Below are 19,017 nucleotides of genomic sequence, written 5' to 3' on the forward strand. Positions count from 1 at the left end.
AAAATGCAACGTTAGGCCATAGCATTCAAATTAATATTTGAATTTAGTAAAGCATGGGGTTACGTTAAGTATGAAAGGGTACAGTCAAGCAGCTGAACAAAGGATGGAATTGGAATGGGGACTATATTATAACATATTTGAAGAAGTGTTGGATAAGCATTTGCTGGCTGGGGAGGTTTGGTTAGTTCAGTTGACTAGAGATTGATGCGGAATTGCATCAACAGCATATGTTCAATTGCTCTACTTTCTCCTTGCCTTGCTGTACAGAGTAGTGTTTCTGAAGCTATATATAGCTAATAGTCTCTTGCAAATCAAGAGAGATTTTATGCAGACTTTGTATAATTACTTGTTACCTATTGGCAGGGAGACAGTTCCATAGAATCTTTAGTGTTGAAGTGGGCCATTTGGCCCATCAAGTACACACCAATCCTCTGAACAGCATCCTACCCAGACAAACCCCCACCAGTGCCCCTTTATCCTATCCCTCTAACCATTAATTTCCCATGGCTAATCCACCTAACCTGCACATTCTTGGACACTGGGAAATTTAGCATGGCCAAAGGCTAAATGAGTTGATGCCAATAATTGAACACCAGGCCAAAATGAATAATAGGTATTAAGAGGAGCCAGATAAGTGTGAATACACAAATAGTAGAAAATCACTAATGGTTATGAAGGAATTTGCAGTTGACATGGCTTTTGAGAGCCAATTCATGTGCTGCATGATATGAGAGCATGGGGATTTGGAGACTGCAGGTCTTGATTTCAGTAAGAATTAAGTTACATCAGTTTGGTGATTTGAAGCTTGGGGAGGTTTACAGTAGGGAGACTAGTGAGCATTAGTGAAGTTTAGCTCAATAATTGAGGGGTTTCACTGGGGCTTCAGTGGCAGGGTCAGGCATTGTTGCATAGCTGGGGAAAGTGGAGTTGCTACAGACCAGGTGTGGAAGAAGACTTTCGTAACACTATATTGTTTCACAAGATCCCATTGCTTGAGGTGTCATCGATGGGTACCACAGTTCTTGTTTAGGTTCAAACTGTATCTGGAGACTCAAACATATGACCTAAGCTGACACACCAGTGCAGTACAAAAGGAATGCCACACTGTCAGAGATAGTTCATCAATATTCAATCCTCCGACAAAAGCATGGAAGCAGTCTTCAATCTGAAATCTTATTTTTTTTAAGAGATAAATATTTTAGAATTCTCAATGAATTTGTAATTCGATGAGAAATAAAAGCAAAATCCTTCCTAAATCCTCCGCAGTGGCAAAAACAGGAAGGCAGATTACTATTCGAATGATGGCAGTTTAGGAAAAGGTCAGGTACAACGAGACCTGGGTGTCATGGTGGGACAATCACTGAAGGTTGGAATGCTGGTGCAGCAGGCAGTGAGGAAAGCACATTTCATGCTGGCCTTCAGAGCTAGATTTGAGTATAGCAATGTATTTTTGCAGCAAAACAGGGCCTCGGTGAGGCCACACCTTGAGTATTGAGTGCAGTTTTGGTCTCCTAGTCTGAGGAAGGACATTCTTGTTATTTAGGGAGTCCAACAAAGGTTCACCAGACTGATTCCCGGGATGGCAGGACTGACGTGAAGAAAGACTGGATCGACTGGCCTTGTACTCTCTGGAATTTACTAGAATGAGTGGGAATCTCATAGGATTTTATATGTTTCTGATGGGACTGCATAGCTGAATTGTGAGAAGAATGTTCCCAATGTTGAGGAAGTCCAGAACTCGGGGTCACCGTCTAAGAATGGGAGAGGGTTGTGAACCTGTGGAATTCTTTACTGTGGAAAGATGTTGGGGCCGGTTTGTTAGATATATTCAGGAGGGAGCTGGACATGGCCCTTGTGGCTAAAGAGATCAAGGGGCTTGGAGAGAAAGTGGGAGTGGGATGCTGAAATGGCACGATCAGCCGTAATTGTTACTGAATAGTGGCGCAGACTCAAAAGATTGAAGGGCCTATTTCTGCATGTATTTTCTATGTTTCTATATTTAATAGCAATTGATTCAACTAGAAGTTGATGCTAATACTAGAGTAAAAGAAGGGGCTAACTAACGTTTTCAAGAAGAATCATGAGACTGGGGATTGGCTGAGTTTTAGATAGCAGCAAATAAAAATCAAAAACTCGAGAGGATCTGAATTTTACCAACCTGCACGGGACAGGAATAAGGAGGATGCCTGGTAAAATGGTGCAGAAGCACATTAGGCAGGATTCTTGGGTAATCACCACCATCAGCCAACTCTGAGGGGAACCAACCTGGTGGTTGTAAGTCAAAAGGAAAGGAATTGGGAAGGCTTGTTACATAACTAAGGAGATCAAGATTTTTAACAGGGATTTGTGATCTTACCAGGGGCTTGCATGAATCGTGCAGGATCAGAGGTTTACCACTTTGAATTGAGGCGTTGAGACAGTCAATAGGGTCCAACAATCTGGAACTCACTGCTTGTCAGTGTGTCAGAGGCAGAAACCCCCAACATTTAGGAAGGATTTGGATGTGTCGGGAGGGAAGTTGGCAAACCTGCTTGCTCACCCATGCTAGGCTGCCCGATTTGGTGGTTTTGCAGAGGGAGAGGCCAAAGATGGTGGTTGTTCCTCAAAGGTGTTTGCAAGGTGAGAACATTCCACTGGATAGAAGACAAAGGTGACTGGTAGTAAGTATGAAGTAAAAGTTGCCCACACAAATTGTGGTTAGTTAACAGAGCTTTTAGTTTGTTAGAGTAAACATTCTAAAACACAACATTTTGTCATGTAATCCATTCACCTACTGACAGGAGCTTGAGTTTCTTTCTGAAAATTCAGTCTCTACGGGTACCTCAATACAGGTAAAAGTTCAGAAAGTCCCACCAAGATGACAAAAATCATTTTCTGATGCACTCCAACCATGTGTAGTTTGAGTACATGCAAATAGTATAATTATCAGATTAAAAATTCTGTATACTAATTTCATTTAAATGTCTGTTTTGAAGAATCCATTGGAGATTCCCCCTTGCCCTACAACACAAAGAATGGATCCTGTCCTTCAGTCAGATATGAGCTCATCACATCTTCCTTCATCAACACCATCATTGACTTCACCGGTGCTTTCAGTGCATCCATCTGAGTCAGTCACTTGCCAATCAGCAGGTAATATGTTTAATTGGAGATTACTGATATAATTTAAAATATAGTTGCATATTGCATGGAGTATATAGGTAGTTTCACAGTTATTGTGTGCATTTCTGGAATCCACAGTATAGGAGGGGATGTCATTGCACTGGAGAGGTTACAGAGATTATTTATCAGGATGTTTTCTAGTCTGGAGGCTTTTAATTATGAGGAGAGACTAGACAGACTGAGGCTGTTTTCCTAGGAGCAGAGGTGATTGAAATGTGTAAAGTAGAGGGATGTGGCCAGTAGGGAACTTTTCCCCTTGGTGGAGGGATTCAGTGAAAGGGAAGGAGCAGGGAGTTTTGAGGAGATGTGAGGAAATCCCCACATCACCGAAGTAACAAATGGCTTTACAAATGTTCAAAGATAGCATTCATTTTGTAACAAGAAATACTAGCATTTTCAAAAGTTGAATATAATTGTTGTTAATGTGGTCCAGATTTATATATTAAATTTCTTAATCCCTATGAGTATTGTGGAAATCTGGAACTCATTGCCTATGAGGGTGGTAGAGGCAGAAATCCTCAACATTGAAGAAGTGTTAAGATATGTCAGGAGTTAAGTTGGTGAATCTGAATGTGGAGAGTTGTATATGCCAAGGTTTATAGGATATGGAAAATGGGATGAGAATAGTTAGATGATTGCATTTGCGCCAATCTGTAATATTTGTTCCAATGTAAAAATGCTTCACATTACATATTTAACCGTTATTTCACTCAGTTTTTAAGTTACCTATCCTTACAAATTCTACCTCCCCATCTTCTGAAATTATACACCTTAAAATCAAATTATTTGTTCAGAGAAAAGTTCTAGATTTAATTTTGGGAATATTTCAGGTATACTTCATGCTTCTAGTGTGATTGCGCGTTGGAATTGATTTTTTTTGTGTATTAAGAAACTTAATATATGAATCTGGACCACATTAATAACAATTATATTCAACTTTTGAAAATGCTAGTATTTCTTGTTACAAAATGAATGCTATCGTTGAACATTTGTAAAGTTACTTCGGTGATGTTAATAATGTCAAGGAATGTTTGCTTTCATGATAGCCCCATAGTTGGGAATCAAATGCTCAGTTATCTAACAATAAACACTTTTAAAACAATGAAGTTGAAGAATTCAGAAATATGATTCACAGCTTCATTGCAATATTATTGTGTGACAGTTTTATTCTTCAGAATATTGAGGACAGCTTCTGTTGTTTGAGTGTTTGACACAGACATTCATTTCATCTTTATCTCCATCTTCAGTGATGTCCAGTCCAACTGTATCACAGCCTCAGGTGACCTCAGCATTTATAACCCCACTTTGCGCACCAATGCGTGGGGCTAATCTCCCACCAATGCCTGCAACTCACATCACAAGCTCTTACGATGATCTGTTATACCCTGGGTTTGCTGTGAATGAAAAGGGAGAGTACCTCACCAGTGCACCTGTGTTTTCATACAACAAAAATGGAGCCGACCTTCCGAATGGTAAATAGCATGATCTTTTCTCAAAACTATCACAGGTTTTATTTTAATTTGTGAAATTACTGGGAATTCTTCTGTTTACCTGTATTATTCCATGGTCTTGCTGAACATGATTAACAAACACTGGTACTTTGGAATAATAATGGAACAGTCACAGATATTGTAAAATGCAAGTCATTCATTGTCTGAGGGGAAGATAGCCTGTAGAATGAAATTGTGTGCTGCACTTTCAACACCTGTGAAACTACATATTCTGTTTTCATTTCAGATTTGCAACATTAGTATTTTCCTTTAATCTCTATTAGTGGTGATTGTATGCCATTTTATTTTGTCAGTGTACCTATAATTGAACCTTTCCAAATTCATTTAATCTAGGATGTCTAGAGCCAACAAAATTCTGTCTAATTTGAACCAGTGTGTCAGAGATAAAATGGCATTGCATTAACTGTTGCACTACTTAGTTAATCAAAAATTGCCTTTTCTATTCAGAAAAACACATTTTACCACCTGCAATCAAATTACAGATAGACAATCCTTTATCTGAAATTCCAAAATCCCAAGTTTTTTCCTGAAGTTTTTTTCTCATTAACAAGGTTGTTTGGCGTGCAACGGCACACCCACTCAACCCACGTCACTCACGTGTGACGTAGCTACATGACCCAGCACTGGCAGGAGTTCATTCTGTCTCTGTGCTCGTAAGTGTCACAGGTGGGTCTGCTGTTCGGTGATTTTAAAAAAACTTTACTATGAAAATGTCGTTTAATCCTTTGTCCGAAAAATTCCAAAACCTGCAAGATAGCTGGTCCTGAGTGATTCAGACAAAGGATTGTCAACTTGTACTTAAATTCAGAGTTATTCTACTATACCTCATCCTTCTCACTCAGAAGATCAGGGCACAGATAATAACATACTGTTACAGCCCACCCAATTCTGAAGCCTGTGTATGATGTCTCTACCCCATGAGAAACCATATAATCACGTAGAATGATATAGAACACAGAACAGTAAACTACACGAACAGACTCTCCGATCCACCATGTCTGTGCCAACCACGATGCCATTCTAAACTAATCCATCTGCCTGCACATGGTCCGTATCTCTCTATTCTCTGCCTGTTCATGTATCTATCGAAATGCCTCTTAAATGTTGCTATTGTATAGAACTTAGAAAAATACAGCGCAGTACAGGCCCTTTGGCCCTCGATGTTGCGCCGATCCAAGCCCACCTAACCTACACTAGCCCACTATCCTCCATATACATATCCAATGCCCATTTAAATGCCGATAAAGAGGGAGAGTCCACTACTGCTACTGGCAGGGCATTCCATGAACTCACGACTCGCTGAGTAAAGAATCTACCCCTAACATCTGTCCTATATCTATCGCCCCTTAATTTAAAGCTATGCCCCCTCGTAATAGCTGACTCCATACATGGAAAAAGGTTCTCATGGTCTCTGCTTCTACCAGTTCCTTAGGCAGCATGTTCCAGGCATGTACCTGCCCCTCTCCTCTCCTTTAAAGTTTCACCCTTTCACCTTAAAACTATACCTCCTAATATTTGACAGTTCCACCCTGGGAAAAAGATTCTGACTATCTACCCTATCCAGGCCTCTCATGATTTTATATATTTCTATCAGGTTATCTCTCAGCCTACAACATTCTCGTGAAAACAATCTAAGTTTGACCAACTTTTCCTTTATACTTCCTGGTAGGCTGATCTTGCACCCTCTCCAAAGCCTCCCCATCCTTCCTACTTCAATCGTGGCCTGACTAAAGTTCTACGCAGCTGCAACATGACTCGCCAATTTTTATACTCCCTTCACTGACCATTGAAGGAAAGCATGCCTTCCTTACCACTTTATCCACTTGTGTTGTCACTTTCTGGGAGCTATGGACTTGCACCTCAAGATCCCTTTTGTATATCAGTGTTCTTAAGAGTCCTGTTGTTAACTCTATACTTTCCACTCGCAATTGACCTCCTAAGATGCATCACCTCACACTCGTTCAAATTAAGCTCTACCTGCCATTTCTTCACCCAAATTTCCATCTGATCTGTATCCTGCTGTATCCTTTGATAACTTTCACTATCCAGTACTCCGATAATTTTCATGAGAGATGTCTTTCCCCAAATAAAAACAAGCATTTCGAAGAATTAACATCTGTTGCCTATGATGGCAGCCTGTTCCAGTGGTCCACAGTTCACTGTGAACAGACCCAACTCTGACAATTCAGCAAAATCTAGCATACTTCAACTTAAAATTGTGAATTGTCCTCTCTTGGTCTATTTAATTGGAACAAGCTGTCAAATTGAACATAATTTATTCCTATCATCATTTATACACTTCAGTTCAGTTGTTCCATGAGCCTTTGTTTGTTTAGGGTGCAGAGTCTCAGCTCTTTGAACCTAAGAATTTTGAACCTTCATAAATGAGGTGTTTTATACTGTTAATAAGTCTCGCTGCCATCCTCTGCATCCTTTTCAAATCTCCGTGTCACCCATTATGAGTGAGACCAAGGCTAAAACCTGTACTGTGGCCTGACCAACATTTTATGCAGGGACAAAATGGTCAAGTTTGTTTTCTGATCAATTGTCCTGTAAATAAACCTCGATGCTCTATTTGCTATTCATTTACAATTTGACCTTTGCAGCTTCAAACCCTGAAGGTCTATTTCCCCGTCTTTTTTAATTGATAAGTTCAAAATATAGTAGAAATAAATGTTTGCCTTTAAGACGTATTAAGAGAAACTGTGTTCTGCACATATTAAGCCTTTTAAAACTGACTAAAAATTACTTTTTAAAAATAAAATCAAACTGGCTGTTTATTTACAAGAAGTTATATTATGTGGGTCAGATATTGCTCTTTCTCAACTACGGTGAAAATCCCTTTTGTATTTTCGCCTGATAGTCAAAGCTTGGTTTTACTGTTGCAAAACTGGCGATTTAAAATAATTTTGTTTTGCGAAGTTGTAATTATAACAGGATTTGCACATTTGTTTAAAGAATTTGCCATGGTTGGGAGATGTACATTGGTGTGGAGAGGTGGAACATTCTTCTGTGTTCCATGCAGGAGTCAAGTTGTGAAACGAGCAGTCTATTCATAGGTTTTCTCTGCATAGATGCTGCCTAACCTGTTGAATACTTCCATTATTTTCTGTTTTTAGTTTATTTGAAATTTATGTTTTTGATCAATAAAGTGATATACAACACCAGGTTTAAAAATAGCCATTTCCATAATTGCTTCCTTAACACTGTCTTAAATGTATTTTGTGAACTTGCTCTCTGATCTTCATACAGATTAGGCACGTTAATAAGTGTAGTTTGAAGTCTTTCAGGATTATTGCACTTGTAGCAACTGTAGGAATAATAATGATTTCTACTTTGTTTTCTTGCCTTTTTTTCTTCAAATAGATAAAAGCATTCTACGTTTTTTCTACAATCTTGGTGTTAAGGTAGGTGATTTTTCTTGCCTTTTGAATAGCTGATCATGTCAGAGTATGAAAAGATTATTCACAACAGAAAGCTTGTCTGCTGCATTGATTTACATTGTACATGGTCTTTGGTGAGAAATTTAATTACTGATCAATTGATTTTCTTAAAACTACATTCTACTATTAGATATCTTGATGAGCATTTTGACACACTGTAATCTATGCTCTTAAATGAAACTTATTGCTACTGTTGCTGTTTTGATGTCAAGATTTGGCATAGATGAGTTAGACCAAAGGGTCTGTTTCTGTTGTATGACTCATCTAGATTGTCTTGAGTTCATGAATATGGTCTAGTCCACTGATTCAAAGCAGTCCTGGAGAAGCTCTTCTGCTGCCTCTGGCCAGCATTGTTTTACTTTCTGTTTCAGCTTCTGCTTGTAAGCTGAGAGGAGGAACACAGCTTTATGGTCTGATTACCGGGATGAATAGAGAGCAAACTTTCCCCTTGGTCAGTCACGAGAGGGCATAGTTTTAAGATAAAGGGGCGGGAGATTGAGGCAATTTAGGAAAAATCTTTTTCACTCAGCAAGTGGTGGGAATCTGTAATGTGCTGCCTGGGAAGGCAGTCGAAGTTGGAAACCTTATAATCTTTTTTAAAAAAAAAACTTGAGTACTTCAGAAATTGTAACCTTCAAGGATATGGGACAAGTGCAGGAAATTGGGGTTAATGCTCTTATAGTGGTGATAATGTTGGTGTAGAGTCAATGGGCTGAAGGGACTTAGCTATGCTGTATGAATCTATAACCTAATTGAATGGCAGATCGGACCTAAGGGGCTGGGTGGTCTACTTCACTTCCTGTTTTGTATAATGCTTCAATGTTTGGGGCATTTCCCATTATGGTTAGGAATTTCCTCATCTGGCAAATGCTATTTTGTGCCAAGGAGGTAGTGTGCAATCTTTGAGTGGAACAGCAGCAGCATCAGGCAAGGGGTGGAACTGGGATGTGTGTGAACAGGCATAAAGTGACTGACGTGATGGAGCTCTGCATGTTAACAGGAGAAAGTGAGGACTGCAGATGCTGCAGATCAGAGTCGAGAGTGTGGTGCTGGAAAAACACAGCAGGTCAGGCATCATCTGAGGAGCAGGAGAATCGACGTTTTGGGCACACGCCCAGCTTACTGATGAAGGGCTTTCGTCTGCACATTAATAGTCTGGGAATTGCTGTATTTGAAGCCAGTGATTTATTACTTTGCATATAAATGATTTGAGCATTTTTATTATTGAAGTTCAATTTCTTTTTCCTTTTAGGCTTACAGTTTACCATTGTGGCCACCGTATTCATATCTATATCCACTGAACCAAGCTTATTTGAAAAGTTGTGGAATCTATCCAAGGAGCCCTGCACCAATATTTCACCCAAATCCTTGGTTCCATGCGACTGCTGGAGTAATGCAGAATGAGAATGTTATGAGTCCACCTCATCTATCCAGCCCTGCAGAGACCAATGCTCCTGATCATTCAGTACAGAGAGATATCAGTGATATTCACAGCCATTCACCATTGCCACAAGCTGCTACATTACTTTTGCCGCACAAAAGCAAACCAGTGCTAGACACACCAATTCCCGAGCAGTCACCTCAAAACCTTAATCCCTCGTTTCCACGGTACTTTCCTAATTTGATAGCAGATGGAACCCAACATTCTGGCTGGAGGCCACCTGTACCACAGGCATTATTTAGCCAGCAAGCACAAATGCACGCTTTCAGTTTTCATCCAATGTATATGGCTCTGCCAAGTCATGTATTTCCATTGCAGGTAAATAATGATCAGAAGGTTGGCGCACCAGATCTAGGTGAACCAGTGTCAGACAACACACAGAGACGTGAAATGGAAGAGATGGGGAGACAGCCAAAATTATTGACCAGTGCTGAAGACGACAGGCTGACTAGGAGTCAGCCTGTCATTTTTGAAGGTTCTCGATTATTGGTAAAAGCTGGTGGTGGGATTGGTGATGCATATCCCTTGGTTGAGGAACAATCAGTCTCTAGCCCTGGTGAAGGACGTGCAAAGCAACACTCAGCCCTTAAAAGGGATAAAGAATCAGTATTGATAGAAAAGCTAAATCCAGCACCAGACAGTGGGTTTTCTGGTGTGGATACACAATCTTTTGAGGCTCACAAAGTTGCAGGAGCCGATGCAAATGAATTAGAAGTTGCTAGTCAACATCCTGAGGCGAAATCCAGAAGCGACTTAACTTTGCAGTGCATTAGTGAATCAAATGTTGATCCTGTCGCACATGATGCAGAAGTCACCCTCTTGGATCACACCTCCGAGAATAATTACAAAATGCCTGCCATGTTAAATAATAACAAACCGGTGCAGTTTTACAGTCAGACTCTGGGAAAAGAAAGACATTATGTAAAGGAAGATAGTTCTTCAGAAAGGACCGTGTACAGACGTTCTCCATATGTTCGCAAGAAGGGCGAAAAAGAAATGAGCAGGAAAAAATGGCAAGGGAAATCGTGGGCATCAAAAACGACATGTTGCCTACCCGATAGCCATGTTAACAATAGGGACGCAGCAGATAGCATTAAAAATGAGAGCAAGTCACCAACTAAAGCTGGCAGTGTTCAGGGTGTAAACAGTGTTGCACAGAATTCTGAAATACACATAGATCTTGGTACTGACAGGCATGAAAGCAAAAATGAAAATAAACAAGAAAAAGTGAAAAACCAAAAGTTTTCTATGCGCCAAAATAGACTGGATGAAGAAACTGGTCTTGGCATCAGGAGAAATCATGATGTAAAGGAATTTCAGAATCGGATGGATGTGGAAAATGTCAGTGGAATGTCATTTGAAGGAAAGCATAGTAGTTTTAAAAAACAGAGATATAGAGCAGGGGGGAAGCCTAATCCTGCTGTTAGAAAATACTAACTGAGTAAATTTTGGAAAGCATTGACACAGAAACAGAACCATCACATTTAAACTGATCTTACAGCTATTTTTGCAAGAATTTAAACACTTTTGTTTTACAGCAGTTACAGATTTAGAATTGTTAGAATATTAAAAACCAGTAGGGAGGCCATTTGGCTGATTGTGCCTCTTCTGTTTAAAATAGCAATCCAGTTTAGTCACGTACCTGAGCCTTTTGCTTGTAACCTTGCAAATAATAAGTCGTCTTAATGTATATGCTCAAATGCATTTTTGAAAGCTCCCATGGAATACTTCTACCATGTGTCAGATGATGTGGTTCCAGATCGTAATTACCCTTTACACGGGAGGGTGGGGGACCTTGCTGGTGCTTTGTCAGTTATTTTAAATGTTACCAAAAAAGAGAAAATGCTGGAAAATCTCAGCAAGTCTGACAACATCTGTAAGGAGAGAAAAGAGCTGACGTTTCGAGTCTGACCCCTTGTCATTTTAAATGTTACCACTGGTGACTGAACCACTCTCCAGAGGGATCAGTTTGACACTTTTTTTCCTCCTCTATCAACCCCCTCCTCTCATAATTTTGGAAATCTGTGTTAGGTCTCCCCATATTGGAAGCAGATTAATAGTGGGCTCCCTCAAGAATTGATTGTTGATGCCACCAGTTATTCGCTATTTATTAATTACTTAGATTCCTTGAGAGGGTCAAAGATACAAATTTACCAACGACAGGGATTGTAGATACATTAATTACATAAGTGAATTAAATGTGGCCAGTGGATTACATCCCATTTCAGTGTAAGATCATCTATTGTAGTCAATAAAGTAGATCAGAATAATATTTAAATGGTATAAAGTTAGGTCCAAAGTTATTTAGGGAGTCTGTGTACATGGATCACTATGTAAGGGATAAAACAAATCAAAGTGACTAATGGAATGTTACAGTACGAGAATATGAAGGGGATAAATTTTACAATAGCTGCACAAACACCTACTTACACATTAGGAGAGTGTGGATAGGAGTTTGGAGCAGTGGTAGGCAATACGGTACCAAATCTCCTCTCTCATTTGATCCACAAGGCCTTAACTAATCAGATTATGGCCTCAACTCTACTTTCCAATTCAAGCCCTTTGATCCCTTTATCAGTCAATAATCTATCTGGCTCAGCCTTAAAGTTATTCAATGCTATGTCTCTCTGAGGAGAACTCCACACACTTTACCTTCTGAGAAACAAAATCTGTTGATCTCCATCTTATGTGCAAGGGGTCTTGGTTTTGAACTGTGCTCCCTAATTTTAGTCTCTCCCATGTGGAGTAACATCCTTTCAGAACCTACCTTGTCAAATCCCCTCATGAACTTGCGTTTCAATAAGATCACACATTCATTTGAACTTTAATTTCTTTGTATTGCTGGAAATCAGAGAGTGAACCTTCTCTGCACTACTTATAATGCGTGAGTTCTTTAAATAGGGATAGCAAAACGAAGCTCTAGATGTGGTCTTAATGCCCAATATGATTGGAGCAAACTTCCCCACTTAAACATTCCTTCCCACTTGCAATAAACTACAAAATTCCATTTGTCTTCCTAGTCATTTGCTATACTTCCTTACTAACTTTGTAAACCATGTACCAGGGCACTCAAATCCCTCTATACTGTATTGCTGCTATCTCTCTCCATTTAAATGATGTACTGTTTTTCTTCTTGCCAAAACGGGCAAGTTCACATTTTCCCACATTATACTCCATCTCCTAAATTTTCTGCACACTCATTAGTCTTTCAGTATCCCCATCCCTCTCCTTGCCTTTTTCTCCTTGCCTTTTTTCCTGGCATGTTATTTTTGTCTTTTACACTGAAGACAGATGCAAATAGTTGTCGTTTCCTTACTTCCCATGATTTACAGTCTGGACAACCAACTCACTTGGTTACTCTTTTCCTTTTTTAGAACAATACCTGTAGCAACTCTCAGTATCAGTTTGTATATTTCTGTCTAGCTTTGTTCTTATGTGTCTCCATTATTTATGTTTGCTGATTTTTTTTTTCTCATTCATCTAATCTTGTGACCTGTCAGCAAACGTTGTGAAATTTACACTTTCTTTGTGTAGTACTTTATTTTTAACTGTAGTCACAAATGCTGACTATCTTCTCCTTGTTTTCTCAAGGAAAGCATCTTTGCTCAGTGCTGTGAGATATCTCCTTAAATATCTTCCACTTAATACCAAATTCACTTTAACCAGCAGTGTCCTCATACTCTTAGAATTAAGTTTAAAACACTAATCTTAGTTAGTTTCCTCTCCCTCAAATTGAATGATGTTATGATCGCTGCTCCCTGTGGACCCCTTTTATTAGGGAATCATTAAGTAATCGTGCCTCATTGCACTTTACTTTGACTGCTGTCTGGTTCTGAATGTGCTGCTCTAAGATACCAATCCCAAAATTTCTCTGTGACCTCATCTTACAGGCTATGTTTGCCAATGACACACATTCAATCTGTATCCAAATTAAAATCATCCATGATTATCCCTGCATCTTTCTCACAAACAACATTCCCTGTAAGCTACATTGCCATGCAGTTGTTCCTGTGGTCTACATGTCGATCAATGTACAGACACAGTTTTAAGCACTGACTTCTGGATTTTGGAGTTATCATGCAAGAACATAAGAGGTCTGAGCAGGAAAAGAAATGAGGATTTGGGGCTCGTTAATGTTTCCTGTACACCCCATGTTAAATGACTTAGTGTTGTTATTTTATATCCTCATTTCAACAGAATCTACATCTTAATCTTTAGAACTAAGGCCATCATTCACTAATATACTAATGTTGTCATCTTTAATTAACTACGCTGTACTTTTTTTGACCCTCCTATCCTCTGAAATGTCTTGGAGCCTTGAATTTTCAGATCTTGGGCGATGTCATATTGCTGAAAATGTGTTGCTGGAAAAGCGCAGCAGGTCAGGCAGCATCCAAGGAACAGGAGAATCGACGTTTCGGCCATAAGCCCTTCTTCAGGAACACGTTTTCAGCTCTGATCTCCAGCATCTGCAGTCCTCACTTTCTCCTCGATGTCATATTGCAGTCAGTTCTCAGCAATATGACATATTTCAATTTGAATTGACCATTGGTTTTCTCCTTGTCTTACCTCTATTATATTTTGTACAATTCTTCTGTTTCTTTTTGTGCAGTCTTTGTGCTGCCCAGTTTTCAATTGCATTCTGTATCTGACATTTGTCCTAAATCTCTGTCCAGTTTTGTTTTATTTTTGCCATCTAGATGGGCCCATCTTTTCCCCCTCACTGGCTGCAGTAATCTGTTTCTATCTTGAAAGCCTTCTGTTTTAATGCTCTTTTTCTAGCTTTTGTTTGTTACCTGCCCAATATGTAAATTTTAGTAACTGATATTAATACTGTTAGAGAATTCTCAAGAAGGCACAATACGTGAGGCACAAAACTCAACAGGCTGGCTTTGGAGTACAGATGCACTTTTATCTGAAATCAAAAGACCTACCATAATAATAGGCTTCTTTCTTTCTTTTCCCAATAATGACTCCAACAGTTCTATTGTGAGGAAAGAAACTGATACATGTGATAAACTATGAGGTTGTCATTTTTGTTTGTTTGTCTAGTATTTATTTCTTAAATTTTGAAGAGCAACGTCTTTTTTAAAACTTTAGATCAAAGAAATGTGCAAAAGGTGAAAGAACAAGACAAAAAAAATCCCTGACCACCTTAAGAGGAATCCTTACCTCTATTAAATTGTGTCAAGTGTTTGATGTTGAAAAATAAAGTGGAATATTGTTTAGAACCTGTGTACTGAATAGCTGAACTTAATTGTTTGAAACAATGCAAATACTTTTAAGAGATGTTGCAGAAACTCAGCAGGTCTGGCAGCATCTGTGTAGAGAGAAGCTGAGTTAACATTATTTGTTGTTAAATTTTGAAGTAATCCTATTGGATTCAAAGCATGTTACTCTCCATAGATGCTGCTGGACTTGCTGTGTTTCTCCACATTTTGTCTGTTTCAGATTCCCAGCATCTACAGTATTTTGATTTAATTCACATTGTTTGGCTTTTTATGGTTACTGTACTTTGCATGTTACTTAGTTCCAGATAATTTCAAAATTCTGGTCCTGATATGCTAATTTTATATTGTACATATATTTGGATAGGCAGAAACGCAATAGCCTGTTTGATTTCCATTAAACTGTCGATATAAACAGTGAGAGGGGTAATGGTGAGAGAGATTTGGGGTTTAATTGTGACCACTGATCAGTTAAAATCTGGACTTAAGTTTATTATTGGTAATAGCTTTTAAATTTGTCCAGACAAAACACAAATGTCATATGATTAACAAACTAACAGGTTTTTAGCACAATAACAAAATTCTCCTTTCAAGTGAATACAGAGTACCTAACATGTGAAAGAAGAAATTATAGGACATTGTCATTTAAAGGAGATTTGCACTATATATTGTGGTTCGTGAATTTTATATTGCTCATACTTTTGAATCCAAGGTCTTATTTTGAATACTCTCATCTCCTATTGCAACTGTCCTGATTTATCACTTTAAAAACATTCACTTATGTTTCCTTTGCAACAATCAGTGGAGATTTGTGGTAACAGTTGTAAAACAACTGTAAGATTCTCAAGTGTTAACTTTTGCTTAGTATCTACCACTTTTGTCAAGTCCTACTATGTGCCTTTGCATTGGGCTGCCTAGACCTACCTCAGATAACTTGGTACTGTTTAGTTTATACCTTTTCTCTGCTTTAATATTTACATTGAATGTTGTATATTTCTGATTAATGCCCACAAGATTTGTTGACATATTTATTTTAAAATCACTGGCATAATCTAACAGCCCATGGGAGTGCTTCTATGCTGCAGTATTTCAATCAGATTTGAACATCTACTCCCCTTTTGTAGCAGTTACTTCATTACTTTGGTTATATTTTGTGTATAAAGCTTAAACAAATGAGGAAAGAATGAAAATATCTAATTTTTAAAAATATAGTCTAATTATTTGAATGAAGTTCAATCTCTCGGAACTCCTGGCTTACCTTAGTCTTTGCTTCTTTTGGTATGTTGTCACAAGGAACTTTGATGCTGGTGTCTTGCAAATGGTATTGATCTCTGCTCAGAGATCTAAAGGCTTTAGGAATAGATTGTGTACACAGTAGTGTAATGGGTGAAAAAGAATCAACTGATCAAAGCAGCCGGACAATGATTCAAAATGGTAGGTCCAACACTGAACTTGGAAGACAGTACTATGGTATTTAATTGTATACTTGATCATTTAGTATACAGCACATGGAGCACCCACTATGATTTCTTGTAAAACACTTGTTGACTCTCGAGCTTTTGCAATAAAATATTTTGTATGGTATTAAGTGGTCAGTGCGGTGAATATTCCATCACAGCTCTGACTTGAATGTTATAGTTGATAATGGGGAAAAGTTTGAGTTCAAAAGAGTTGAGTGATTTATCACTGATTTTTCTGTGCTGTTCTTGTAACCACTGGATCCATGTCACTGGTACCAGTAAAGGCCTGGGCAAGAAAGTCGCACTTTATCAGCTAAAACATTAACTTGCAAATATATATTTGGCAAATAGTAAAAATTAATTCGAAATATTGTAAATTTGTCCGTATGTTGTCCAGAGATGGGCCTTTATTTGGTTTCTTTTGACAAATTTTTAAAAGTTTGACTGCAGCTTTTCACTATCCTGTGTACCCTGTAAACTTTTCTCAGATATTGTGCAATATAACCAAAGACATTTATGGCATAAAGAGGCCATTTTGATTAATTGTAACTGTTCCAACTATACTATGCTCTTTCATAGCCATGCATTATCTTCTGGTAGAGATTGCAATGCCTTTGAAACTGAAAGCTATTACATTCCTGAAGTGACTGTCTCCACTGACCTATTCTAAATATTGACTTTACATTCTATTTTACAAAAAGTTTCCTTTTGTGTACAGAAATGAAAACAAACCCTTTACTATTAACTACTTGTAATTCAAGTAGAAAAGAAGTCAGGTCAGACAGCATCTGTAGAATGATTAAATAAAATATTCATGATTGAACAACCAAAAAGTTATTTTTACTCCTCCCTTTTCATTAGCATAAACTGTCTATCATCAGAATTACCAACTTGAAATATCAACTTTCTACAGATTCTGTCTCGCTTGTTGTTTGGTAGTATCCACAGTATTTTGTAATTAAGTTGCATCTTTAAAACACCCCAAGACACGTCAGTGTAATTTGTCATGTGACTGGGATATTAGAGCAGGCAACCAGGTATTTGATCAGTGATAAATCCTGCAGATCATCTTTGAAGAGGGAAGAAATTCCAGAACTTGAGGCATTGCAGTTGAAGGGACAACTTTCAGTGGTTGAATGATAAATCAGTGATCAAGCAGATAGAATGCAGGCACACATATTGTTGGACAGGAGATTAGAAATAGGTACAATTTCAAATCAAGGGATTTAAAAATAAAGATGAGAATTTCAAAACAAATGTATTGCTTAACTGGATGTCAGTATAACCTGACACATTCAAATGTATCAGTGTAACCAGTTTACAATAAGTGATGTAACCTTTTTATTGAAAAATGATTTGAAGTTAAATTGCTAATTGTGTTACATATCTTGACAGGGATTATACATTGCACTGGCACTTGTCACCATCAGGAAACCATTCACAATGGAGACGTTTTAATTATGGTTATGCAATAAGACTATTACTGGAATGTCCAAATCAGGTGTTAAATCATTTCTCACGTTTTAATGGGAGGATTGTGTCTACATTTTTTCCCTGTTATCAACAAAAACACTGTTGGTTGCTCATAATAGCCAAGTTACTTAAGACCTATATTCATTTATATTGGATTGTTTATTTACTTCTGAGAATGTGTTAATTGCAATGTGCTGATTTTAGTAATGTTTTACTGTGTAATGCATTAAGGGATGCAATATAATCTGAACTAGACTGGACTGTTTTATTTGGTTGTAAACTTTAACTGTTTTGTATCTTTTCTATTTTTCAGTGTGTAGTTCACATTGGTTGTGGAAATATGCTTCATTATTTTGTATTTTATCTTAAGTACTTGTGAACAAAACATTAAAAACTGGTGCCTTGCATAGTAAATTTTAAGTGTGTCTCCTAGATTATGATACTCATTGCTCTTTAAGATAGTAAACAAGGGCAAGGAAGAGGTAAAAAGGATTTGATAGGAACACAAATCAGGTGGACAGGAATTTACCCATTAATTGACTATCACTTTGGAAATGCTTGTTAATGTTTTAACACCCTTCACTATTGACATACTTTCTACCTTCACAAGTCAACTGTCTATCTAGGAATAGGGTTTTTACTATTCTTTTCCCCCCTCCCAAGACCTCCCATGAGTTTGCTGTGGCTGTAGGGTCCACTGGTGGCTGGAAAGGAGTCCTGAATCTCATGGTTGTGATGGCACCAGCCTTTTAAACTGCTCAAAGATAACATATGTAAAGGAAGAGTGGTTACTGCCAGGAATACAGGCATTCATATTTGCATGTTACACACCATCTACATACTGAACAAGTAAATCCTATGGTTCCTTTACCTGTCCCTATTTATAGGTAGGGCCTCTTTCATTTTTATGCAATCTGTGGCATTCTACACCCTGAATGTAATATTGATTAAACAATCAATCACTGGTAAGAATTTAAACCAGTAACAATCGAGTGCAACAGTGACTTGGATGGTGGCTTTGCCCCACAAACAGGTGGTGGCACAGCTTAATGACCAATATGCTGAAGTGCAAATTGTACACATCTGGAATAGACGTAAATGCATTGCTTAAATTCTTCTCCCAAAACAGGTTTAAGAACTTCCTTTCCTCCTCCCTGTCTGGATTGTAGTTTGGGTCTATATCAGTTACAGTGCAAGGTTGTCTGCAAGTATAGAATATTACTCATGTAGACCTTCCGTCTACAACTGACCTACAGCAATAACTGCAGTAAGTAACAAACTTCAAGAACCCAACACAGT

General features: G+C 38.3%; 1 protein-coding gene across 1 annotated transcript in view; it reads left to right on the forward strand.

The window, feature by feature from the left end:
* otud4 (OTU deubiquitinase 4) overlaps positions 1-18,132 on the forward strand; it is a 109,448-nt gene extending 91,316 nt beyond the window's left edge. Inside the window, exons 15-18 of the mRNA XM_072571168.1 lie at positions 2,976-3,132; positions 4,410-4,634; positions 8,040-8,080; positions 9,369-18,132. Coding sequence (XP_072427269.1) covers positions 2,976-3,132; positions 4,410-4,634; positions 8,040-8,080; positions 9,369-10,994 — 2,049 coding nt within the window. The 3' untranslated portion in view covers positions 10,995-18,132. The remainder of the gene's footprint in view (positions 1-2,975; positions 3,133-4,409; positions 4,635-8,039; positions 8,081-9,368) is intronic.
* The last annotated feature ends 885 nt before the right edge of the window (positions 18,133-19,017 follow it).

The sequence above is a fragment of the Chiloscyllium punctatum genome, chromosome 1 (assembly GCF_047496795.1).
Source record: "Chiloscyllium punctatum isolate Juve2018m chromosome 1, sChiPun1.3, whole genome shotgun sequence".
In the NCBI taxonomy this organism is placed as follows: domain Eukaryota; kingdom Metazoa; phylum Chordata; class Chondrichthyes; order Orectolobiformes; family Hemiscylliidae; genus Chiloscyllium; species Chiloscyllium punctatum.